The sequence below is a fragment of the Talpa occidentalis genome, unplaced genomic scaffold, assembly GCF_014898055.3.
Source record: "Talpa occidentalis isolate TD23 unplaced genomic scaffold, MPIMG_talOcc4v2.1 talOcc4.8, whole genome shotgun sequence".
NCBI lineage: Eukaryota > Metazoa > Chordata > Mammalia > Eulipotyphla > Talpidae > Talpa > Talpa occidentalis.
In genome coordinates this window covers 74,778,194-74,803,939 of record NW_023605194.1, presented here as the reverse complement: position 1 = coordinate 74,803,939, position 25,746 = coordinate 74,778,194, and the positions used below count along the sequence as shown (strand labels likewise).

At 53.9% G+C, this 25,746-nt stretch overlaps 2 protein-coding genes across 4 annotated transcripts; both read right to left on the bottom strand.

Moving 5' to 3' along the window:
* Positions 1-9,726, bottom strand: REN (renin). 3 transcript variants are annotated; one of them, XM_037497094.2, is made up of 10 exons: positions 9,298-9,726; positions 6,374-6,524; positions 5,873-5,996; positions 5,189-5,307; positions 4,098-4,294; positions 2,327-2,335; positions 1,706-1,825; positions 1,185-1,329; positions 901-999; positions 1-338 (listed from the first exon to the last, which is right to left on the bottom strand). In XM_037497094.2, the coding sequence occupies exons 1-10, from the start codon at positions 9,393-9,395 to the stop codon at positions 177-179; spliced, it is 1,224 nt and encodes a 407-aa protein (XP_037352991.1). In that variant the 5' UTR covers positions 9,396-9,726; the 3' UTR covers positions 1-176. The 3 variants fall into 3 exon arrangements, with proteins under 3 accessions (XP_037352991.1, XP_037352992.1, XP_037352993.1); XM_037497095.2 differs by lacking the exon at positions 2,327-2,335; XM_037497096.2 differs by lacking the exons at positions 1,706-1,825; positions 2,327-2,335.
* An 11,464-nt stretch (positions 9,727-21,190) lies between these two features.
* On the bottom strand, positions 21,191-23,450 carry KISS1 (KiSS-1 metastasis suppressor). The gene is made up of 2 exons (XM_037497723.1): positions 23,347-23,450; positions 21,191-21,540 (listed from the first exon to the last, which is right to left on the bottom strand). Exons 1-2 carry the CDS (start codon positions 23,447-23,449, stop codon positions 21,191-21,193), a joined length of 453 nt encoding a protein of 150 aa, XP_037353620.1. The 5' UTR covers position 23,450.
* Positions 23,451-25,746: the final 2,296 nt, after the last annotated feature.

The window sequence follows — 25,746 nt, the reverse complement described above, 5'->3', positions numbered from 1 at the left end:
AGGCAGGCCCGATAGACATGTGAACATACAGTCTTTATTCTCTTTGTCCTCAAAGCAGGGAAGAACTGGTGCTGGGCACAAGGCAAGTGCTAGGGAGAAGCTCCACTCCGTGAGGACACACACACGGCCCTATGGGCCCACCGAGTCCTCTGGCCCTGCGCAAGGACCGAGCAGACTCAGCGGGCTAAGGCAAAGCCAATACGATTGTTATGTCGATCAAACTCCGTGTAGAACTTCCTGATGAAGCTGGCGCCCAGGACCCAGGCAGGCCCAGTGGGTGGCGGGACGTCCAGGCCATGGAGGGCCAGGGTACATAGATCACTGTTACTGTAGGGGTCCTGGCAGGAAGCAAGAAGTTTTCCTCACACATAGCCATCTCCCTTCACCTTGTCTGACCCCAGCAGCCACAGCATCCACCCTATCACCTGGGCCCCAGGCATTCTGGGCCCCAGAGCATCCTGGCCCTTTGGTTCGAGCCCTCTTGGATATAGGTACTGTACTGGACACCAAGGAAACAAGGCATCTGGCACAGCGCTGCCTTCAGGAGCTGCCGCTCCTAGACTCGTTATTTGACTTTTCTAAGTCTGTCAAGCATAAAAAGGAGAAAAGCATAGCAATCCTAGGAGCATTTGATGAGAGCATGGAGATAAGGGGCGAGCACAATGATCCCCAAGTTTGGCTGCACGTTGGAATCACCTGGGCATTTGGAAGACTCTGATGCCAGGTGCTACCCACAGAGGGTCTTATTTAATAAGTGTGGGTTGTTGCAAAACCCCCCAGGTGACTCTCACAGCCAAGGGGGGTGCTGGTATCGCATGTCATCTGTGCATGACGCCTTGTCCTTTTGGGGGCCTCTGCCCACCCTCCCTCCCTGTCACCCAGGGTGGACTCAAGACTCACCTGTAACACATAGTCCGCGCTGGTGAGGGTGTAGTCTCTGCCTCCGAGGTGAAAGGAGATGTCAGGGAGTGTGGGCACCTGGTTACAGTTCACGACATACTGGGGGGAGGGGAAAGGGAGCCTCTGAGTGTGGGAGACATGGTCCAGGCCCTCTGCTGGAGGGGACCAAATGCTTTGGGTGAAGAGTGTGAGAGGTGAGGAGGGCAATGCTGGGGATGATTTCAGGGCCTGGACCACACGTCTACCCCCCTCCCCTGGCCCCTTTCCTACCACCAGCTTCTTACTTCGTCTGTGCTCAACTCCTTGGCCCCCAGGGTCTCCATGAGCAGCCTCAGGGAGCTGGTGGGACCCGAGATGTAGGAAGCGCCGGTATCCACCACCGCCACGCAGCCCTCCTCACAGAGCAGGGTGGTCGATTTCACAGACACCCTGGGAGAGGTCAAGTCAGACAAAGGCACATGAGCACCACAGGGCTGCAGAGCTTTCCTGAGTGAGGGCGGTTGAGGGAGGTCATGCAGGTGGCCATGGCGGACTGTAGGACCCGCCAAGCATGAGCTGGGAGGAAAAGTGCAGCCCCCTCCCCAGCATGTGGCTGAGTGACACTCCGGCTCCTTTTAGGGGGCCCCTCCCACTGCTCCTCAGGCCTCCGTGTTCCCTGTCCCTGGACACAGTAGGCCCAGAACAAATGCTGTCTGTGTCTTAAGTGGCTGCAGCACAGGGGGTACAGGAGGGCGGCCCTGCCCTCCCAGCCCACCCCCCAGGGTCCGCAGTGATGTTGTGCGTGGGGAGGGTGAAGGTTCCTGACCCTTTCATTTTGATCTGCCAGGAGCCAGTCTTGCCCACGCTCACGTAGTGGAAATTCCCTTGGTGATACTGAGGGTCGCTGCCTCCCAGCACAATCTCTCCCCCCAGCAAGTGGGAATTCCTAAGGGAAACATTAGAGGGTCTTGGAGACCAGAAATCTCCAAGACCCAGTGGCCACAGCCGCAAGGGATGTTGGGTCAGGGGCAGGATGGGGGAAGAGGAGGACCAGGTGGATGGCAAGGCTGGGAGCTCCATCTGAGGCCCCAGAACATATCTTTCTTGCCCCTCCCCAAACCCAACCAGAGGCATCTCCAGAATAGTCCAGCTGTACCCAATATAGCATCCCAGTAAGACCCCCTGGAAAGGACCCAGAGCAGAATGCAAACAAGATGCAAATTGGCCCCACCCTGTCTGCGCTCTGGGTGGAGCAGGTGCTGGGAGGGGTTATGGGGAGCTGTGGGGTTGGGTGGGCAGGGCAGGGCAGGGAGGGGGCAGGAGGCAAGCAGGAAGGAGGGGTGGAGAACTTGGGCCTCCCTCTGAGCCTGGCTTGGACAGGTGGCCTGTGATTCTGGGCCAGGTGCTCTGCAAGGTCAAGGCCATGTGGGGACTCTTGTCTCCTTACTTGGAATTTCTGCAGAGAAACAGACACAGCAGAAAGCAAGCCTTTGTTTTAGGGGTGCCTCACCAGCCTGTTTCTGGGCAGGGTAGGTCTGTGTACCCTTTTTACCTTTCAGGCTATGGAGTCACCAAGAGGTGAAGTCACCCAGGTGGCTAGTAGGGGGCTGGAGCCAAAGCTGATCCCCTGACTTTCCTCCTGTCTGTGCTGCACACTGCCTCCCACAGCTCAGGGTCAGCCTTAGGGCTGGTCTCCAAAGAGTGTGTGTGTGTGTGTGTGTGTGTGTGTGTGTGTGTGATAGAGAGAGAGAGAGAGAGAGTGAGAGAGAGAGAGAGAAAGAGAGGTGATTTTCCAGCATTCATAATAGGCATGTGAGCATGCTGAGTAGATGTACATGTGTTATTTGTTATTTGTGCAAGTGCAATAAACTGCATTTTACAAACCCAGAACCTATGTGCATATGCCAGTCCAATTTCTGCCCAGCCCCTCTCTCAACACTTCCTGATCTCTGGACATTTCCTCCCGCTCATCCCAGGGAAAAGGAAGAGGCAGGCCATCTCCTCAACTACCCCCCTCTTCCTGTTTGGTGGCTCCTCCTCTCTTCCATGGTCCCCAGGCTCCTGGGCCCTCAATGATCTCTTTTCTTCCACATTTTCATTTCTGGCTTTCCATTGGCTTCTGCCTCCACCTGCAAGCATACTCAGCCACTCACTAGCATCTAACAACACCTTTCTTTTCTCTGTTCTCTCGCATGGCTGCCTGCACGCACCTGACATTCCTTTCCCTGCTGAATTTCTCAAGGCAGCCTACACCTGTCCTTCACTTCCTGCCACCCACACCTGTGGCTGAACTGCTGGCCTTCTAGCCTCTAAAACAGCTCTTCCCCACATGGCCCCAGGCTGCAGAGCCCCAATAGTGACCTTTCCTGAAAGTTCCCTCTCTCACCAAACCAGACACTCCTCTCCATTTGACCACTGAGATTTCTCTGGACTCCAAACCACTCCTGTGTCCTCGAGGCCACTGGACTTGGGTCTTTACCCTTAGGCCCTCGCCTCCACCTCATGCCATCTTCTGAAGCCCAGTGGCTTGGATCAGATCACAACCCTGCTCAGCAGCCGACGACGGCTCCCCAAAGCCACTGAACTGCTGTCTTAGAGCCACAAGGTTCCTCCTGGCTTCAGCCTAGGCTCCCTGGAGTTGCACATGTGGTGCTGTTTGTCTTCCCCACCAGGCTGTAGGCTCCGTGGTTTCAGGCATCTGTCTCGCCCACTGTCAGTACTGAACCTCCAGACCCTGCACAATGCTTGGCACATAAATGCCCAAAACTTGTTGAATGAGTGAATGAATGAATGAATGAATGCAGTTGGCTGTCTCTATGTGAGAGGAGCCCCTGACAGGGAGGAACCCAGGTGGAGGCAATGCCTTTCTTCCCAGCACCCCTACCCCATATTCCCCTTTCGTTCTAGAAAGCATTGTCTAGTAGAACTTTCTATAGTGATGAGGGTGGGGTCTGTGGAAGGATAGTAGTAGCTTCCACATAGTGGTCAGTAGTCATGTGAAGGCCAAACTACTGAAATGCAGCTTCTGAGACTAAAAAATTAAGAGCTTATTTATTTCATTTTAATTAAATTTAAATTTAAAGTAGGGGGCAGCGCAACTATAGAGAGGGATTGAATACCATCTAGTCAGGAACACATTAGAATCTTCCCCCCAACTCCCCTCTTTCTCTCCCAGTTCTTCCATCCCCAGTCCCCACCTTGGCAGGCCCCAGACCCACCTGCTGTAGTAGACAGAGAAGACATCCTCCTTTAACACCCCCTGGGAGAGGATGTGGTCAAAGACTGGGGTGACCCCACCGACGGCCTGCGCAGGGAAGCCCATGCCCAGGACCCCGTCAAACTTGGCGAGCATGAAGGGTATGAGGGGCAGCTCCGTGACCTCGCCAAACGTCTGCGTCACCGTGATCCCGCCCACCTGTGGGAGGAAGGACCCCAGGAGGCCAAAGTCACTGGCCAGAGTTTTGTCTGGGCTTCCACACTGGGGGTCCAGTTCCAGACTGCAGCAATTTGGGGTAAGACCATTTCATCAACTCCACACACATCCTTTTTTTCCTAATATGCATCTAGGCTTTGGGGTCCAGAGAGAACTGGGGTTACCCAGTGACTGGATGGGGCAGAGGCTGAAAAGGTGGTCCTGCCCAGCTGTAACGGAAAAGGGTGCCAGGAGCCCCCTTCGCCCCTACTCTCCCCCACCATAGGTCCAGCTTTCACATGGGCAGGTGAAAGCTGCTGGGGCCTGGTCCCCCATCATGGGCTGAGGATTCTGCAGCACAGCCGGGCCCACCATCCTGCTCCTTTTTCCGATTTCACAGACAAGGGGCGAGTGATCACACTGGTCTCTGCTCCGGCTCCGTGAGAGCCTCTGCCCTCGGCCTGACAGAGCCGGGGCTGAAGAAAGCCCAGATGGGGAAAGGGCAGACACGGGCCTAACAAAACATCCAAGCCCAGCCTGACCCTGATCCCAGACTCTAACCTCAATGTGACCTTAAAATCTTTGCCCTAAAACATGTGCTGCCCAAAATGTCAACAGCACGTTGACCCCTGACGGCTATGGGAATCAGTCAATATCCGGTGGAGAGCCCAAGTGGAGCCCGGGGGCTCTGGACAAATCCCACATATTGAGTTAGATGTAGAAACCTCTGTAAATCACCCGGAACTCAAGTTTGTCTGCCCAGTTACTGCTGCTTTGCACCCCCAGCAACGAAGGGCCACAGGGCCTCGGCTCCAAGGCGGATTCCCCTAGTAGAGTGGCAGGGAGGTCTGGGGACACTTGTCAGGGGGTCAGATGACCTGGGGCAGCCCCACTTACAGTCACCACATCCTGGCTCAGGAAGCCCTTGACCTGCCCGGATCCGTAGCGGATGGTGAAGTCCGTCCCGTTCTCCATGTAGGTGGAGGATTCCGAGGAGTCATAGGGGCTGTGAATCTCTGGCAGGAGGACAGAGGCTTGGATCTGTCTGAGAGCCCAGGCCACAGGTGGGGGGTAGTGGGGGCGGGAGGAGCATGGGGGGTGTCTCAGAGGCAGGTGTGTGTGGTTCAGGGCTTAGACACTGGGCAATGGGTGGCCCAGAGGTCAGAGACTTGGAAGGTGTGTTTCATCAATCAAGGACTGTGTTTCTTGGTTCCTGTATCTCTGAGAATTTTGTGTCAAGCAACGTATTTTAAAGTAATGTCTAACACTGAGCTGGGTAGAACAATCTCATCATCAGCACGCGCTAAGAGGTTGTTGACTAAGGAGGGCAGAGCCCGAGGGCCTAGCATGGCTTTGAGACTCTAGTCCTTTCTCAGTCTTGGGAGGGGTGACCCTCTAGGTGGGCTGGGGCTCCTGGAGCTTGCTTATCATCTTGGTGGTATGTCAGGGGAATGGGGGCACCTCCCCCCCAGGGGCAGCAGAGCAGAGACAGAAGGGAAGCAGCTCAGATGGTGGCTGGAAGAGGTTAGCAGTGCATGGGGCAGGGCTGCTGGGTGTGCGGGCAGCGGGCTTGGGGCTCACCACAGGCCATGTAGAGAGGGCTGCACTTGCTGGAGGGGACCCAGAGGTTGGCAGAGCCTGTGTCAAAGATGACTTTGAAGGTCTGGGGTGGGGTGCCAATGCTGATCTCGCCATAGTACTGGGTCTGTGGGGTGACAGAGGCAGCTAGAGGAGCTCACAGAATCTTGGGGCCTCTCCCCATAGCCCCGTTGCCACTTGAATGAGATAAATAGATCACAGGCTTTCATTTTCCAGCAGGGATTAACACCATCTTCTGACTTCCCAGAAAGTGAGACAAGAGGGTAAAATAAAACAAAACATCCTGATCCTGAAGCAAGAAGGTGCCCCGACCCCTGAGGAAGTGCCGAGGCAGTAAGCTGCCAAGCCGAGCCAAGCCTGGTCACAGAAACCCCACTGAGGCCACACCCCTCTCCTGCCTGCCAGGAGCACCTGGCTTGAGGTCAGAACCTGAGCCTAAGCTCCAAACCTAACCCAAGCCAGGCTCTGAGTCAAGGCACTCACGTCTAGGTAGTTGGTGAGGACCACAGGGGAGGTGCTGTTGCCCAAGGAGAGTGTCTTGGCAAACTGGTTCCATTCGGCGCCCAGTCTGGCCACGTCCACTCCTCGCTCCTTCAGGCTTTCCCGGACTGAGGGCATTTTCTTAAGGAAGATCCTGGCCCAGCATGGAGGCAAAAAAAAAAAAGAAAAAAGAGGAGCACTGTATTTCCCCGAAATGATGGCAGCAGGGTTCCTGACACGACTCATACACGACCCCTAAATTAGCCCTGGTGCTCAGGAACCACCCCTGTCCCCTAAAGCCTCCGAGGGAGAATGTACATGCCTCCTTGAATCCCCCGCTGGTATTAAACAACTCACTAGCTTCCTAGTGCTGTGATTTTGATCCCTGTTGCTGCATTCATTCCTTCCTCCATTCCAGATCACATGTTGAACACCTATTCTGCACCTGCACTCAGCTGGGTGTTAGAAATATAAAGATTGTTGCAGCTTCAAGGAGTTCCCACAGGGGACAAGACAGGCAATGACATCCCCTTCAAGGAGATGAAGGCTGGGAGAGACCGCTTCAGGCCGGACAGGAGGAGGCAGTGCCAGGTGGGCCCTGAAGGTGGCAGCAGATGCCCGCAGCAGCTGCTGGCCTGGGCTGCAGGACGCCAAGCACAGCGCCCAGTTTGGCTGGGGGGCATGGAGGAGAGTGGTGAGCTGGGATGGGCAGGGAGGGTGTCCTTTCCAAGGAAAGGTGTGGTGTGCCTTCCAGAGCCCAAGTCCCAGCCCCTCCACTTCCTGTCCTGGCACCTTTCTACCACCTCCAGGAAACAGAATTAAGAGTCCTGGAAATGCACTGCCTGCTGAGCTGCCAGGAGTGAGTGCCAACACGGTACACGGCCCCCACGGAGCTCTCATAACGTTCTGCAAACAAGCTGTCTTCATCTTCTCCTTATAGATAAGACACGAAGATTCACGGGAATAAGGGGACTCAGAAGTGATCCACAGTGGTATGTCTGGGCTGTTTCTCACAAAGTGCCCTGGGCTCCGACGTGAATACTGTTGACAGGGGTCTGGAAGAGAGGCCTCCAGGGGTTCCCAAGGCTGCAGCCCAGTTTGTGGAGAACCCCTCTTTCTTCTCAACTCCTCATCCTGCACTTGTGCTATTCTTGCCTGCCCACGCCCATGCATTCATGTGCCCATTATGCCCATGAACATGTGCACAGCTTTCATGCCTGTTAGTGCACGGTTTTAATGGAAATGACTTGTCACATCCACAGTACAGTTTTCAGCTTACAAAATACTTTTCCAATTATGATCATTCATTCCCAGCCAAGTTGAAGTAGGTAATGTTATTCCCATTTTACAGATGGGAAAATGGGGGGACAGAGAAGGCTTGACCTTAAAGAGGGTGCATTATCCACTATTCACTCTGAGCAGCCTGTGCACGCTCTTCTTTCTCCTCTCCCCCAACCCAGCTCTTTCACCCTTCAAAGCCTAGCATGCACCCCACCTTCTGGAAGCTTGCCTCATGAACCCCACTTAACACTGGCCTCACTGTTGCTGGGGCCCCTGTTTTATTTCCCCAGGGTGCTCATAGTCAGCATTGCACAGCCTGGGGTTCATGGAGCTGGTGCCATCTGGCAGTGAAAGCTTAGAGGTTGTGGGGATAAATTGGAGTCCCTGAGTACCTGTGCGATCCTGCGCAACTTACCCAACCTCTCCGGTCTTTGCCGAGCCCCACTAACTCCTCTGTGAAAATGGTTTACAGGCGGTACTTACCTCCAAGAACCTCTGGCTCTTGCTGAATGTACCTCATGTATGTAAAGGTTGCGGAAGCCCCGCAAGAATGGGGTCCTGTGCTCAGATCCCCACAGTGATGCCCTACACACAGCAGGTGGCAAGACCCCATGACTGCTTCAAAACCTGGCCCCCCGCCCCCAAGAATGAAAATTATTCTCTTTTTGGAGAGAACAGAGAGACTGTTTTAACTCCCCTCTGCCTTTGACCTAGGCTGGGGGCTCTGCTCAGCATAAGCACCAGGCTCTCACCCCACAGCCCCGACCCAGCAGCTACCCTCGGGGGCTTCAGAGCTGGGGAAAGGCTTTGGAAACAAGAGGCCCAGTGCACGAGCAGCGTCTGCCTCTTACATGTGACCTCCAGAGCCTCAGTGGCCTCATCTGTAAAATGGGACTGCTGGGTTGGGAGAGGATAGTATGAGCTATGGGAAAAGCCCTACGAAATCCTAAGCATTTTGCAGGCTTTCCCAAGGCCCTCTCCCACCAGCCTCCCCACTTCTGCAGCCTTAATGAATGGCTTGTTTCTGGGGGCACCCTTGGCTACCAGCTACGTCTTTCTCCTCCCTGCTCTGGGCTGCCTTTGCCTTGCTCTGATGTTGCTGATTATCCACCCTGTAGTGTCAGTAGCAGCTCGGCTCTTACAACACCCCTGCATTGAGGCTGGGCTTTACAGTCGTCATCTCATTAAATCTTCAAATCACATCGTGAAGTAGGTACCGCTATTATGCCTGTTTTAAAAATGAGACCTGAAAAGGTCAAGTTACCTATGGCTCCAGAGGTAGGTAGTTCTGCTGGTGGAGCAGAATCTAAAGCAAGACCCTCCAACTGGTAGACTTCATGGACCACATCCTTCATACCCCGCTTGTGAGCTCCCCGAGGGCAAGTGGCTCTTTATCATCCTTTAGTTCCCCACTAAAGATCCCCAGAACGGGGATCTGTCAGGAATCAAAAGCTCTGGACAGGGATCCAAAGGCAGGGCTTCCAGGCCAGACTGGTAGAACGATGGGCCCTGTGACCATGGGCATGCCACCTTACTTCTCTGAATGGGACCTCAACTCCCAGCCCAGCTGGTCATGAAGACTGGGGGCATCACATATCTGAAAGCTGGGGTGGAAGGAAGGAGGGAGCCCCTGCACCCCAATTTACCTTCTGAAGGCGCTGGTGTCTGCGGGGAAACTGAAGGTGCAGGAGCTGCAGAGCACCAGCAGGAGCCCATAGAGAGGCGTTCTGCTCCATGGGTCCATGCTGCCCCAGCCCTTCTTGCTCTGGGAGCCGCGAAGCCTGTGCCTCTCAGGGCTTTTCTCCTTTTATATCCTCCACGCAGGAGTCTTGCATCCTGCTCTGCCCTGATTTATCACCTGGGGCAGACGGCAGGGCAACCCGTAAAAAATTCCCTGGAGGGACCAAGCTAGGTGGGTGAAGGGTGACCAGGTCTCCTATGTGGAGCGGGGGCGCAAGCACAGGGCTGTGGGAAAGCAGCCGTGTGCCCAGTGACGCCAGCAGCAGCCCTGTCTTGGCCTGGCCCTGCAACCCCAGGAGGCGGAGGCTGATGAGAAATAGGTTCTGCTCGGGAACAACAACGCTAGGGCTGGGAAGTCTTCAGAGTCTAGTTACCAACCGCACCCCCAAACTTGGCCCCTGTGTCCTTGAAGCACCTCTATCTCCTGTATTAACCTTGACTGTTTCCTGCCTGGCTTCTCTGGGCTGCAGCTTAGTGTTCCCATCGGGAACCTGCGGGACTCTTCCCGGGCCCTTGATGCACCTCCCTCCAAGCCTCAGTCCGCAGCAGCTCCACATGGGGAGGACACCGCCACCTGGAAGAGCAGCAGCGCTTGGTGTGGTTCCCTGGGGGCAGGGAGTCAGGGCAGGCGTGTGTCTGGCCTCCGCTGAGCTCGGTGTTGGCGGGAGGGAAGGGTGGTCCTTGGTTTGGAGAATGTCCCGCAGAAGAAGGAGCTTGAGGGCCTCCCAGAGCCTCCTCTTCCTTCTGCTTGACCCTCACTTCTTTTGGGCCTTTTGTCTTCTTGCCTCTTTCCTGTAGTTTAAAGCTGCCTGGGGTGGTCCCCAAACACACACCTCAGCCTCAGGATGGGTGCCACTTCTTTTCCTTCCAGCTTCTTTGTGCTCATTCCTTCAAGGTTCACTTCAGATATACCACCTCCTCCATGCAGTGAGCCCTGATTCGGCCCAGAATTGGTTGCTTTCTCCTCTGCGCTCCCCCAGCGCACGTGGGAGGCTGTCTGTGCGAGCACAAACCTCAACTGTCCTATGACAGCTGTTGACGAGTGTACACATGTGTATTTATGTCTCTCGCCCAGAGTAGTGCTTAATACTTAGCACATGAGTGAACTAGTGAACTAGTCCCAGACTTGTTCTCAGGTGACTGGGTTCTAGTTCTGATACGACCATGAACTTGCTGTGTTCTGTGGGCTGCTTCCATTCCCCTCTGGGCTTCAGTTTCCGAATCTGTAGCTACAGCAGATGGCTGGATGGTGTTTAGTCTGCCTTTCTGCTCAGATACTCGCTGCTCTGGGGTTCTGAGTTCTGTGCCTGCCCCAGCTGTGAGCAGTGAAGATTCCATGGAGGCGCTCACCTTGCGGCCGGCAGATGCGCTCGGATTGCTGAGATGATGACCCCCTCATCAAATGATGGGCCACAGTGGAGAATTTTCAACCACTGTGGTTGGCAGTGGCGGAAGTACTTGAGACAGGGAAACACTGTATAAAACCCCTCCAAGCCTCCCCGGTGGCGCAGTGGTTGAGCGCTGGGTTGCGAAGCTGCCCGCAGCCTCTGCAGCGCCGGTTCGATCCCCGGCTGCTCCCCGGCCACCTGAGGAGGGTCCCACATGGTGCGCAGACCTCTCCTGCCGCCCACTGCTCCCCTCAGCAGTGTACTTCGGTCCTTCTGCCTGTTCCGCTCCCCACTCTGGCTCTGGTGAATTCTCTTACCCTCCCACGCTTCTGGCTATACCCAGTGCATGTATAAACAAACAAACAAATAAATAAATAAAAACATGCCTCTAAAAAAAAAAAATAAAAATAAAAATAAAACCCCTCCAAGTGGAACGGTGTTGTCTGGCAGAATGACTGTGGGTTAAGCTCTCTTTAGGCCTCGGGGCTTTCGCTCATGGAGAATCTTCGAGTGTTCATTATATGTCAGACACGTTTCCGCATGCTGGAGATAAAGGTGACAGAGAGAAACGCAGTTTCTGCTCTTGCGGCGTTTGCGGTCTTGGAGGAGAGAGAGATTGTTATCCCAACATAAATGTGAAATAAGGCCTCCCCTGGTGGCACAGCGGTTGAGCGCTGGGCTGCGAAGCCTCCTGCAGCCTGCAGCCGTCTGCAGCGCCGGTTCAATCCCCGGCTGCCAGCAAGGGTCCCACATGGCGCGCAGACCTCCCCTGCCACGCCCGCTGCTCCCCTCAGCAGTGTATTGCGCCAGTCTGCCTGTTCTGTTCCCCTCTCTGGCTCTGGTGAATCCTCTCACCCTCCCGTGCTTCTGACTGTACCCAGTGCTTGTATAAATAAATAAATAAATCTTTAAAAAAAAAAAGGGAAATAATGACCACAGCAGGGAACCCCAGGAGGGTCTCCCCAAGGAAGTTATACTCAGTTGTGACCTGCATGTTGCATGGCAGGTGGTGCACAGCAAGGAGGGAAGAAGGAAAGTCTGGACAAAAACAGCATGTGCGTGGGCCCTGTGGACAAGGGAGCTGATGAGAATAAGAAGCCTGGAGAAAGCAAATGTGGCCAGAGAGACAAGGGGGCATGGGCAAGAGACAAGAGGGGCAGAAAATAAGAGCTAATATTTATTGACTGCTTATGATATACTAGCCGCCATTCTAAGTGGCTTAATGCATTTCATTCTCAGAACAACAAGAGCTGGGGTACAGGCCAGAGGTGTGTGTGTGTGGGGGGGGTGAGAGGATTCACCAGAGACAGAGTGGGGAGCAAAACAGGGGGATCTAGTGAAATACACTGCTGAGGGGAGCAGTGGGCGAGCCAGGAGAGGCATGCTGCGCCATGTGGGTTGCTGGCCAACTGGGGGATCAATCTCATGCTGCAGAGGCTGTGCACAGCTTCAAAGGTTACGTCTCAACCCCTTATGCCACCAGGGAGGCCCTGATCCCTCCCTTTGATCCCGGGACGGAATTCTAAAATATCTAAAGCCATAGTCAGGACTTGCTTGAGTTATGAAGGGCTAGTCAATAGTTTGAGATTCCTGAGTGCAGGAGGACCAGGGCAGGGTGAGCTGGAGCAGGAGAAAGGAGACGGGAGGCAGGGTGTTGGTAACTTCATTGCTTGTCAGCTGAGGGGTTTTCTGTTTGGTGACTGTCATCTTGGACAAGTAGTATGCAAGGACCTCGCTGAGAGTTCATGGGAAGGGGTTTGGAGGCATGAGGGAAATAGAGAAGGTTTGAAATGATCGTTAAGTGGGGAGAACCTGCCTGGGGTAGCTAAGGAATTAGGACCCTCCATGGCTGGTGAGCAAGCCCCCTGCCCTGTTCTCTGTCTCTCATGCCACCCAGTGCGCTTGACTGCTGGGTACAGGGACAAGGCACGTGCGACTTCATCCGGGTCTGATGCCAGATGTGGTGACCCAAGAGGGGGACAGAGGGAGCTGGGGCTCGCAAAACTGTCAGATGGAGAGGCTAGATGAGAAGGTGGGGGTAGGAGAGACGTTGGGCCAGGGCAGGAAGGAGGAGCTGGAAAGAAGCAGAGGCCCATGGACGGAGAAGAACGCAGTGGCAGGGACAGTCAGTGGAGGGCAAGGAGCTGGTCCGGAGCTGGGCACGGGGGTAGACTTGTTGGAGGTGGATCCATTACAAGTGATGACAAACCCAGAGCAGGGCGTGAGGTGGTTGGCTCAGTGGGGCAGAGTGGGCCACTGGAAGGGGGCACTCAAGGACCCGTGAGACCAGGGTGCCGACAGGTCACCGTCTACGTGAGTGCTGATGTCATCCAGCCAGCTGGAAGGCGCGGGGCTCAGGGAGGCCGGAAGCTGGAAGCCACTTGATAAATGACAGGGCAGGACCTGCAAATCTAGTAGTGACAGCAGTGTGTGTGGGGAAGGTCCAAGGCAAAAGGTCAGGAAGGGGGTGGTCTTCTCCCCGTGTCGTCAGTGTGGGAACCAGTATCCCTCAATCACAGGAGGAAACCAAGACCCAGGGTAAGTGAGTGAGGATCAGTGGCAGAGCAAGGCTTGCCTCTCCCCTGCATCATCTGTGGGTCCATGTCAGGTGGGAGTCCAGCGTCAGTGGTGGGGGCCCCATCCCAGGATCTCAGTTCTCCCCACCTGAGGCCCTCACTGCTGGGGCCTTCATCACACAGGACAGTGGCTGCAGGCTCCTTTCCCTTGGGAGCCCCTGACAAGATGGTGGCCTGTAATAGCCAGTGAGGGTGACTGACCACCCACCCTCTCAAGGCCCCTTCTCCCCCAACCCTGCAGGAGAGGGAGCAAGGCAGGGAGTGAGCAGTGGGGAGATGGGGCGGCCTGGGGCGGCATTAGTGTGCGGTGGATAAGCACCCGTGTGCGTGAAGTGTTTTAATCCAAAGCACTTCCTCTCCTGGGAGCCTTTGCGGGGGTGGGGGTGGGTGTGGGGGGGTCTCTCCCCCCTACTGTGAGATGAGGATGCCAAGACTCTGGGCAGCTTAGGGGAGCCAGCTGATAGTCCACCTTATGACTCCTGGTTGCTCTCTGTGGCTCTGGGTGTCAGGGGTGGCTGGCAGAGCCAGAGGATTAGGAAGAGAAGGATGTGAGCAGTGGTGGTGGATAGGTGGTGGTGGTGGGGGGGTGTCTGCCAACCCCACTGAGCTCTTTTGTGGGGCAGAGGGCGTTTTCTAAAGCCCGAGGCCAGCTGCAGCGTAGACACCCCACAAAGTGCACCAGGACTCATATATTGTAGGTCAAAACTCAGGCCCCTTCTAAGGCAAAGGCAGGGCTGGCCCGGCGCTCTGTGGACCTAGGCACTCCTACCCCAAAATGGCTTCCTGCGGGACCCGAGACCCGTAGTGATGCACAGTGTGACTAACGCTGCATGGCAGAGACGCTTAATGTGAGGCTCAGCCCAGTCATGGACCAGAGTCGCAGGTCCCAGAGGCCAGGCAAGGACTCAGAAACGGTCATAGGGTCCAGAAAGACCAGTCTCTCTCCTTTCTCCATTTGGCCCCAGCCCTGGGACCAGAGAAGGGCGGCCATTCCTGCTCATTTCCAGGCTCAGCTTAGCCCCCTTCTCAGCCCCTGTGGACCCTGGATCCTGAGACAGGAGGTGGACAAGGCACCGGGTCCGGGCAGGGCATTTGCAGCCACAGCAGCGGTGATGAGTGAGGATCTGGAAAACGGCCCGAGGTCGTGCTCAAGTGTCCTGGGAAGGTCCACCCTGGGGGTCACAAGCCCTTGGGCAACGCCCAGGGAGAGCAGAACTGAACCCACAGTCCAGCACCACAGCACACAGCGCAGAACAGAGACCGGTGAGGGTGGCTGGAGGAACTGGGCTTAGTGCTGTCTGCCGAGGAACCATCCCGCAGCCAGCGCTCCAGCAGGAGGGGTGACCTGCCAGGCGGGACGCTCCGGACTGGGGTGACATGTTAAGGATCTGGGGGTCCTGACTCTCTGCAGGCGGCCTGATCTGTTGCTCTACCATTTACACTGGTAGTCCAAGCAGGAAGTGGAACCCCCATGCATGTCCGCTCCCTGACCCACTGTGGGAAGGAGGTGGAGTGGGGCTTATCAGGTCATCTCCCTGGCCCTGTCAGCCCAGGGGCTTGGTTTTTCTTACAAAGCTTCCCAGGCTCTGGCCCCAGACTGCGTCACCTCACTGTTGAGATCAGCCAGTGGCTCAGGGCCAGGAGAGCGGCCGCGGGGTACCTGCACTTCCCAGTGGGCAGCCTCATGCAACACGGTCCGGGGCCGCACAAACCCACGTGAATCCACGCGGAGTTCGGCCCCTTTCCTCTCTCTTCAGATCCACAGCTGAGTGTACGCAGAGGCCAGGGGCCTCGGTGGGGGGCGGTGGCTAGGAGCTCTGGGAATCTCCTCAGGGGATATGCTCAGGACTTCTCTGACAATGGCCCCAGATCCCAGTCGCTCCATGATAACCACACCAAGGAGACTGTCATGGGAAGGCCGGGGCACTAGGTGCAGGTCAGGCATTGGGGAGAGAAGGCGGGGAGCACGGAGAGCCTGATTTGTGTTGCTTGAGCCCCGTGTGGGTTGTGGGGCGTCGCTGGTGTAGTGGCCTCGGCGCTGCTCTGGGGAAGGCGGTGGAAGCAGAATGTGGAGTGGCCTAGGCTTCGTCTGGGAGACCAACAAGGGCCAGCCCTGCTTCTGTGTAGCAAAGCAAACAGGGAAGCGGGTCTTTATTTCTGTCCGTCCCCCATTACGCTCTGCTCCCATTCCTGGAAGGCCCCAGCTGGCTCCTCAGAGGAATGTTTTAATCAGAGAGGGGCACTGAAATTCAGCCACGATGAGCAGCTGGGGCCTTGAGGAGGGAAGCCCGGATGGCATGGCGTTTAATAAGCAGCCAGGCTGCCTGTGTGGGTGGGTTCTGGGGACTGCGCTGGAGTAGCACAGGGAGAGCCTCGGCATGGGGGCAGGGGTGGGGAGAACCCAGCATCCTTGGCTGTTTGTTCAGGGACCTTGGAAGAACAGAAATTCATCCCCAAGATTGGGGTAATCCCAATCGGAGGCCCATTGAAGTGGTGACCTGGGAAGATTGAAGGCCCCTCACACCATGGGGGGGATGGGGGCTGCAGGGACCTGGTGTATGGGGAGGCTGGTAGAGGGGATGGGGCACATGGGGATAGTCTGGTGAAAGAGGTCTGCCTGCATGAGAAATACCCAGCCCCGTGGGAGCAGGGGGCCAGGGTCCTCTGTGCTAAGAGTGTCACCCCCACTTTAATCTAGCGCCTGGGACAAGGTTGGGGTTTACAGATACTCAGCCTCAAGGATGGGCTTTCACAGAAAACCAGGACTCAGGGAGTGCAGAGACCAGAGCAGCAGCGCAGAGGCCTCATTAGCATCTCTAACACGTGCTTGCTGCCTGTGGCTCTCTTCTCTTCTCTTCTGAGTATATATTATTGTTCATAGACACTGCAGTTTGAGGGCCATCACTGTGCCTCCAGAAAACGGAACTCAACCTGTGCTCCCCCAGCTGTCCTCATGTCAGGATGCCTGGGAGACAGAGCTGGGAAACACCAGCGCACAGAGCGACATTCGTCCTGTTACCAGGCCCAGACAGGACATACTGCAGCACCTGCTGGGACCCAACCACAGGTGACAGAAGACCCGGAGGGAGAGGCAACCTGGCCCCATGGGGCTCTGCTCTGAAGGGGGTGGCAACTCTGCCGAGGAGATCCCGGATTCCTCACATGTGGAGCTATCTTCCATGAGACACGGAAACAGAAGGAACAAATCAACAGCAACTTGCAACACATGAAGTATTTTTCAAACCTAAAAAAAGCATCACCCAGCAGAGGCCCGGCATTTAATAAGCTGCTTTTCCCCAAAAGGCACCAGAGGTCAGTTTCATTGTCAAAAAAGCTTCAACTCAAAGGTCCCTTTTCCAGAGGAGGATGAGACAGTGAGCAGCTGAATGGGGTGTCTGGGGGGTGCAGGGGGCAAAGGGTTAGCGAGTCCTAACCACTGGCTGTAGAGCTGTCACATTTCCCAGAAGGTGGATCCTCCAGCCCTCCCTCCCTCCCTTCCTCTTCCTTTCCTATTATTTTTTATCAGAAAAATAAATGTTCTCATTAAAAAACAAAACAAAACAAAACAATAGCACTACAGGCTTCTAATGAAAGCCGGTGGTCCCCCAGTCCTGCCCCAGCCTCCAGCCCTGTTCCTGCAGATGCCGCCTTCCGGCTGCTTGACTCTCACTCTTGTCGGTCATCCTCAGTCCTAAGGCCACACCACTATTCTTTTTATTTTTTAAAGATTTATTTATTTATGCACACAAGAGCTGGGGTACAGGTCAGAGGTGCGGGGGTGAGAGGATTCACCAGAGACAGAGTGGGGAACAGAATAGGCAGACTGACCGAAGTACACTGCTGAGGGGAGCAGCGAGCGAGACAGGAGAGGTCTGCTGCGCCATGTGGGTTGCTCCCTGGCCAGCTGGGGATCGAATTCGTACTACAGAGACTGCAGATTGCTTCATAGTGCAGTGCGCAACCCCTTGCACCACAAGGGAGGCCCTTACACAACCATTCTTAAGTTTCAGCTTTATATATTGTTTATTGATCTTTTTATGGCAGATGAGAATTTCATTTTTTTTTTAAAAGCCTCTTTTTTTTTTTTTTGAAAGATTTATTTATTTGTGTAAGAACCAGGGTACAGGCCAGATGCATGGGAGGGTGAGAGGATTCACCAGAGACAGAGCGGGGAACAGAACAGGCAGACTGACGAAATACACTGCTGAGGGGAGCAGCGGGCGAGACAGGAGAGGTCTGCTCGCCATGTGGGACCCTCGCCTACCGGTGGGGATCAAACCAGCGATGCAGAGGCTGCAGACAGCTTCACAGCGCAGTGCTCAACCGCCTGTGCCACCAGGGGAGGCCCGAGAATTTCTTTCTTTTATACTCTGTCCCTCCCATTGTAGCAAAGCCAGAGTATTTGCATTATTATCATAACATTGTTGTTCGCTGTACATTAAGATGAACTTACCTGTCTTGTATAATTTTTTAATTTGCATTAAGTTCATCGTTGCCCCCACACCCTGCTTTCACCATTTCTTGTGTGTCTGTGATCCTATCTGTTCTGCCTAGGTGCTTCGAAACCCCTTTCCCCCTGGGGTGAGGCCCAGGTGAGGTAGTGGGGTTTTCTCTGGGGAGCTCCCTGCTTCTCTTTCTGCTGGGGTTGTCTGGGTATCCCTCTGCTGCTCTCCTCTGTGGCTCTCCGCAGCCGGGCTTGGGAATTCCTCCTTCTCAGTTTACACCTTTGTACAGCACTCTTTTCTAGAGTTTGCTGAGAAAGGCAGGAGGAGAAGCAAACTTTTCTCTGCCTAGCATGTCTAAAAGGTTTCATTTGACCTTACTTTTAATAGTTGACTGTAAATAGAATTTCAGGTTGCAGCCTATTCCCTCCTAACTTCGAAGTTGTTTTTACAATATCTTCTGATTTTTGAGTCTGGTGCCATTTGGATTCCTGATTCTCCTGCGGTTCTATCTCTAGGGATTTTCTCCACCTTCTCTCCACCCTCCACCCCCCACCCCCACCCCCGAACTGGCTTTTTTGCCACTTGTGAGCTAGGCTCTCCTTGCATGGCCTCCACCTGGAAATCTGGGTCCATCCTACATTCATTCTCTGGTCATTTCTTCTCTCTTTGCTTTCTTCTGGAGCCCATATTAACCTCTAGTACTATTGGTTTTTGTATTTGTTTTAATGAGAACATTTATTTTTCTGATAAAAAATAATAGGAAAGGAAGAGGAAGGGAGGGAGGGAGGGCTGAAGGATCCACCTTCTGGTTTTATCTAATTTTCTTGTATTTTATCTCCCGATTCCTTTTTGTTTTACCTTCTAGGAGATTTCCTTAACTTTGTTCCAACTCATAATTCTTTTCAAAAAATTTCTCCTATAGGGCCTCCCTGGTGGCGCAAGGGGTTAAGCACCACACTATGAAGCAATTCGCAGCCTCTGCAGCACGAGTTTGATCCACACCCAGCCAGAGAGAAACATACATGGCAAAGCCCGCTGCTACCCTCAGCAGCGTGTTTCAGTCAGTCTGCCTGTTCTGTTCCCCACTCTGTCTCTGGTGAATCCTCTCACCCCCATGTCTCTGGCCTGTACCCCAGCTCATGTGTGCCTAAATAAATCTTTTTTTAAAAATTTCTCCTATAGCAAATATAAACCAGAGATACACTACAGGGGGGGAGAAGGGAGTAGGATCAAAACAAGGGTGGTAGGAATTTTACGGGGACTATAACCAAGATGAAAATGCATACTTTGTGCAAAAATGAAAAATGATGTAAAAAATATATAAAATAAGAAAAAAACTGTAAAAAATAAAGTCTAACCAAAAAAAGAAATGAGGTGGATCACTGTATACTGACATGAAGTTATATTTTAATTTAAAAAGTTGTAGAGGGCCTCCCCAGTGGTGCAGCCGTTGAGCGCTGGGTCACAAAGCTGCCCGCAGCCTCTGCAGTGCCGGTTTGATACCCAACTGCTCCCCGGCCACTGGAGGAGGGTCCCACATGGCGCGCAGACCTCTCCTGCCGCCCGCTGCTCCCCTCAGCAGTGTACTTCGGTCTTTCTGCCTGCTCTGCTCCCTGCTCTGGCTCTGGTGAATTCTCTCACCCTCCCGTGCTTCTGACTGTACCCAGTGCATGTATAAATAAATAAATGAATCTTTAAAAAAAAAAAAAGTTGTAGAAAGTTAAAAAAAAAATTCTCCTATATTTGTAAGCTTCAAAGGCCCTTTCTGATTCCTTGATTATTCCTGTGTTTATAACACCCATTACTTGTTTCTTGGATGCAAAATTCTCATAAGACTGTGAGAAAAATAGAGGGAGTCACAGGGAATTAGGGAATTTTGTAAAATAAGTTGGCATACACCAGCTTTCAGAGTCCCACCAGCCTCTTCCTACCCAGTCTCATCTGGGGCAAGAATGGTCCGGGAGGTGGGAGAACAGTTCACTTAACAGCATAAGCGCTGAAGTTGTGATTCCTCTCGCAGAGGTACAGAGATACACCCTAGGGAGTTTGGAGGATGCGTGTCCTTCCAAATATCCATGGCATCACCCCATCATGTATGCTGTGTCCTGACCTCCTAGCCACAAAGATGATTTGAGAGCCTGGCAGATTTCAAGGGTAGAAGTATAGATGGGGCAGGTTGCAGTGTTCCCAAGGCAGCTTATCTTGTTGCCATAGCAACAAGGTCCTGCCTCCATCCTGCAGTCCTGGTGTTTTAGCGGGTGGAACACTATGGGGTTTCACAGGTTGGTGGTGGGCCCCCAACCCTTCCAGGGAAGAACATTTCCATTCCAGACTGGGCAGGGAAGGGCATCCTGAGGCTATGAAATAGGGCTGGTGTTTCTTGTGGATATGCTATCTTCCTATACAACCCCAGCTCCCCAGTTCCTGGGACCTCCACCAATGTCCCTACCAGGCAGCTCACCTTTTCCCGAGATCCACCATGGCTGACTCAGACGGAGACCCTGCTCCAGTAGACAGGGCAGTGGTGGGGGCCAGGCTCTGGTGCAAGTCCTGGCTTTTTAACGGGTGGAACACTGTGGGGCTTCATGAGGTGGTGGTGGGGCCCAACCCTGGCTTCCCAGCCACATGGATGATCTGAGAGCCTGGTATATTTCAAGGGTAGAAATGTGGGTGGGCCGGCAAGTCTGATGAGACTTGCTACTCATTGGCTGTGTGCCTGGTGTGAGCTTTTGAGCTTTGGGAACCTCAGGATTCTCCCAGTGAGGTTGGACATAACCCTGGGCTGTTACAACAAGGACACAGGGAAGTGACACATGAAAAGTGCTAGACCCAGCAAGGGCTTCTCAGATGGGGACATCCCTTGCAGGCAGACTAGAGCTTGGGGCCAAGCTGCCCAGCAGAGGTGCCTCTGTAGGCTGGGGAGATGCACAGCGGGCAGGGCAGTGGCTGGCATCACCAACCACCTCCACTTGCCAGCAAACTCCCCTGGGCAAGGGGAAGGGGCTGACATTGGTCCGCGCCAGCCAAATGGCTGCTCTGCGGTGGGGGGGGGCTTGGGGGGGGCGCCGGGGGACCGCTCAGTCCCTTCCCATTGGGCTTCTTTTCAGTTATCTTTAAATATTTGCAGTGATTTGTTTGTATGTGTGTGTAAATGTCCTGCTCGCCCAGAATTGGGGAGAAACTGCCTGGTCCTTCACCACAGCTGGTCTGAGAAGCACAGATTTGATAAGCTAAGTCACCTGAGACCTGCTAAAGATCCAGCTGAGGAAAGAAGGGGAACGAGCTGTTAGCAGCAATGGCAAAATCAGCCACAAATCACACCGGGTGAGTCGGCACATTTCCTTTATTGATTCTGGACAGAACTCCAGCCCCCATCCCCTGCTCCAGGCCTCAGCCCCGCAGGCTGGGAGCCCTCTTCAGGGGTTTGGAGTTCACGGCCTGGCATCCCCGCCCCTCTGCCTCCGGAACCGCCTGCCGCTTGCCATAGCGCAGGCCGAAGGAGTTCCAGTTGTAGGTGGACAGATCCTTCTCCCGCTGCACCAGCACCGCGCCCCGGGGCGCGGGGATCTGGCGGCTGCCGGGGGCACACAGGCCGGGTTGCTGGGTCACGGCGGGGCTCGCTGGAGGTGGGCACAGCGGGGCTCCGCGGGGGTTCGGCCCAGCACCAGCCGGCTTCCTCTCCTCGCAGCTCGGGCTCTGCTCCCAGGGGCGGCGGAGGGCCTGGCGTTGCAGCCCCAGGCCTAGGACAGAGCCACAGAGAAGCTGCCCAAGACGGCCCCTGGCAGCCTGCTTGGGAACCCCTCCTCACACCCTCTTCCTCGCCTTCTCATCCGGAAGCTCCGCGTGCATGGCAGGGGCCAGGGCGCCTGCATCTTGGTGTGGAGGCTTGGATCATTTGCTCCTCCCTGCTGCCACATCACTTTGGTTTCGAAAGTGTTCCAGAATTCTCTTAAATCTCTTTTATATTAATTCTTCTTTTCAGAAGAAAATAAGGTGCAACTTGGAAATAAAACTGAAGTATTTGCTGACCGCTGAGCTTGGTGCCTGGCTCTCTGTGGGCTGCCTCGGCAGCCCCACTGGACTGAGCTCTCCTGGGGTGATGCCAGAGCATCCCTGAATCAGAGTGCTTGAAACAGTGCCTTGTGCATAACGGGGCCTTAATAAATGTGTGTTAAATGTATAAAGCTAAGGAGCTTGTAGTTGCCGTCATCAAGAAAGTAGAACTAAAACAATTTTGCCCCTGGCCCCCTAATATTTGTGGCCCCCTCAAATAAGTTATACAGGACTCAGCGAAGAATGGGAAATCATCTGGGTCACTTTAGCCACCTCCCCTTCCCCACTGGGGTGAAATCTCTCCCCTTCATGCAGAGGCTAAGAGGCTCATTTGGAAGCTCTTCACACGTGAGGCTCCTTCACTGCTATTTTGGGCAGTAAAGACGCGCAAATGACTGGGAGCAGACCCTGCCCCCAGCCAACTGTGGCAGGAGATTAGTGGAAATGAGGCCTGATGGGTGAGTGGGTGTGTGTGGGGTGGGGACTGGCATTGAGCCCTGCTCCTCAATCTTCTGGCACTGGTTGGAGAGAAGTGAGAGTTTGGGGGGCAATTATACAGTTTTCCTGCGGCCCCACCCCCTGCTTAGGGCCTGGCTGAGATTGTAAGGGGCCGCAGCTTCCTTCCCAGCTCACCCACAATCCCAGCAGTAGGGTCACCAAAAGGAGTCAAGGGCTCAATGTCTGGGGGAGCAGTGGTGCGGTTATTCTTGGAGTGGGGGCACCCTTCCTCCCAGAAAGAACACTTGATCCCAGGAGAGAAGACTCTCTTATCAAAGGACACCTGGGGTGGGTTCTCTTGGGACATCTGGGGTATCTCATGCACGGTGATACGCTTGCACGCAGAACATGCTCCGAGCTCCGCAGATGAGCAGCTGAGGTCCAGGGACACTAAGCCGCGGTTCTAGTTTATCCAGAAAGATGACCACCAGGATTAGACCCCCCCATTCCTGCCTTGGGGGTTGGCACCATTCCAACTCGGGCCACTCAGACACACTCCAGGGACCTTTCGTTCCTCTGGGGATTCTGCAGCATTTGCTTGAGTGGCTTTGGGAAGGTTGCTTTACCTCCCATTTCTCCAGTGTATCAGTCCCACAACAAACTTGTAAAGTGACAGGTATTAGGACCTGTCCTTTTGTTTAGGATTTTTTTTAATTCCCCACAAAGAATCTGAGCTTATTAATAAAAGAAACATGCCTAGCAAATTCCTTCCCAATGGACCTGCCCAGAGGCGATGGTGGGTAAGCAGCGAAAGCCATGAGGGTCTGGATAACAAGCGCCTGAATGTGGGTGAGCCCCCGCGTCATGATATCAGCATGCCATCCCTTACTTGCAAGGTTAATGGGGTCCCTCAATGCCTGCGTAAACCCTGCCTTAGGTTTTCCATTAAATGCAGTGTGGAACACACGTCAGATGATAACTATGATCCGAAAGAATAAATCTCATCTTGCAACAACTCACTGGCTCCCTCCCCCCTGCTCCCTGACAACACATACCTGTGCATCTGGGACTCTCCCCAGGCACCACCTTTTCTGATGTCTCCCTGAAGGAGGTGGCACAGAGGAAAAGCATCAGCTGCCAGTAGACCAATGAGTTCATCCTGGTAAGCAGACAGGTCCTGGAGGTGTCCTGAGGCCAGACGGAGGGAGGACCAGGTCAGGCACAGGGGCTGGGCTGCGGCTGCATTAGGAGCCCTCCCTGGGAAGAGACAGCCCTGGCTGAGGAGGCCCCAGGGCTGGGGGTACCTGAACAGACACATGGAGGTGAGACTGGGCCCACTTGCACAATACAGCCAAAGTGGGCTCCTGCAGGCAGGCTTGCTGGGGGCAGTCATGTTAAGAGGAAGGATCCAGACTGTGGGAGGGCTAGGGTTGCTCAGGCTGCAGAATGCCCAGGACTTGCATCTCAGGTTTGCTGGAGAGGAATGTCGGAGAATTGAGGGCTGAGATGCCGTGTGTGGGAGCTAATGGGGAAGGGTAAAGGGACCAGGCGGGCCGTGGAGTGGAGGATGTTGAGGTCCACAGTTGCATAAATCCAGGACTTCCTATGCTCCCAGCTTCCCATTCAAATGTGCCTTCTCTGACCTGGTCCTGTTCCCTTCTGCTGAAATAGAAGCTTAATTCTTTTCCCTTTCCAAGAAAAAAGGAAGAGAGGCAATCACCACAGCCTTGATGGCCATCATTAAATTGTCTTATTGCTATAATTCAGGGAAGAGAAAAACCTTTCTATGATTTTTTCAGGTCAATTGTGTCCATATTCTATTCCCCGTGGGCTCCGAGGACAGAAATAGAATTGACCTCATGATTTTGGCTATTGAGATGGGACCTATGTACCCTGACCCTCACTTCACCCCCTTTGCCCACTCATTCCCTACCCATACCTCACCCAGCTCCCAAGTCTAATTTCTCTCTGAAAAAGGCTCTTTGAAACTGTCTAACAAATATGATTGAAGACAGCTGATGGGGAGGAAACTGGCCTGCAGGCTGAGCAACATGGAGTTCGTGCCACACATAAAGCCTGAGGCCCCTCTCTGGGGGCTGGGGGCAAGAGGGAGGGGTGGGGCGGTCATTAGCAGTGTCTGTCAGCTCCTACTGGTTGCTTAGCACCCCCATTCCTCTGTTCTTGTCCCCATTCCTGAGCCCTACCCCACCCTGCCCTCCCAGACTCAGACATGGGTAGGGGCTCAGCACCCTTAAATGTGATCAGGAGTGCTGAAAGCTGACCCAGCTCTGCCCTCTATCCCTGCATGATGTGAGTGAGCCGCCCCATCTCTGGGCTTTATTGGCCTGTCTGCAAAATGAGACCACTGGGGGCATCCCTTGTGGCACAAGGGATTAAGACTAGGCATTATGAAGCTATCAGCTGCTGCTGCATGATTTTGATCCCTGGCCAGGGAGCTGACCCACATGGTGCAGCAGACCGAGACATGGTGTCTTACCCGCTGCTCCCCTCAGCAGTGTATTTCATTGGATCTGCCTGCTCTGTTCCCCACTGTCTCTGGAGAATCCACTCACCCCCCCACACCTCTGGCCTATACCCCAGCTCTTGTATGCATAAATAAATAAAATAAATCTTAAAGAAAAAGAAGAGCACTGGACAGTGGCTGCCTCGGGGTCGTTCATCCTTCAATTCAGTGATGCCCTGACACCCAGACCACAGCTTCCTGCACCTGCTCTAGGGAATGGGTGTAGAGACAGGATCAACCCCTTACAGGGACCAATGTAAAACCAGTTCTTCTGTGGCTTCACACTGTGGAGGCACAGAGTCCTAGGGAGCTCAGAAATCCTTCTTTTTTTTTAAGTATTTTTTTTATACTTGAAATCACCAATTTGTTTCTACCCTTTCATTCAATCTTTTTGGACACATATAAATAAGCAATTTGAAATACAGTTTGGGGAACTTGTGATTCATCATGTCCTTTGAATTTATGCCACACAATTTAAAAGCTGACTTGAAATTCTTTCTGAGGCTGTTAGAACAAATCTATGATTCAGACGATTTTTACAATTTAAACAAAGTGCACATGTCAGCCAGTCAGTCACTGAGCTCCAGAACCTGCAGAAAATGAGTGGGGCAGCCAGACGTCTGTTGACAATTTAATCCTTACTTAAGTGTGTGTGAACTCATTCTGAAGTCAGGATGTTCTGGACTGTTTTAAAATGTTCTGTTTAAGAAAATCCAATTTAAACTGAAAATGAGCAGTGCTGGAGCAGGACCGCTGATGAAGGGCAGAAGTCACTCCCTGAGGCCTGAGTGTGGTGCTAGGAGCACAGGTGAGCTAAGACATGGGGCTGCCAACCCCCATGCCTGCCCACCCACCCATGCACGTGCACACACACTCAAATCTAACACACAACACTGAATCACAAGCACATCATTTCAAAATAGCTGTAAAG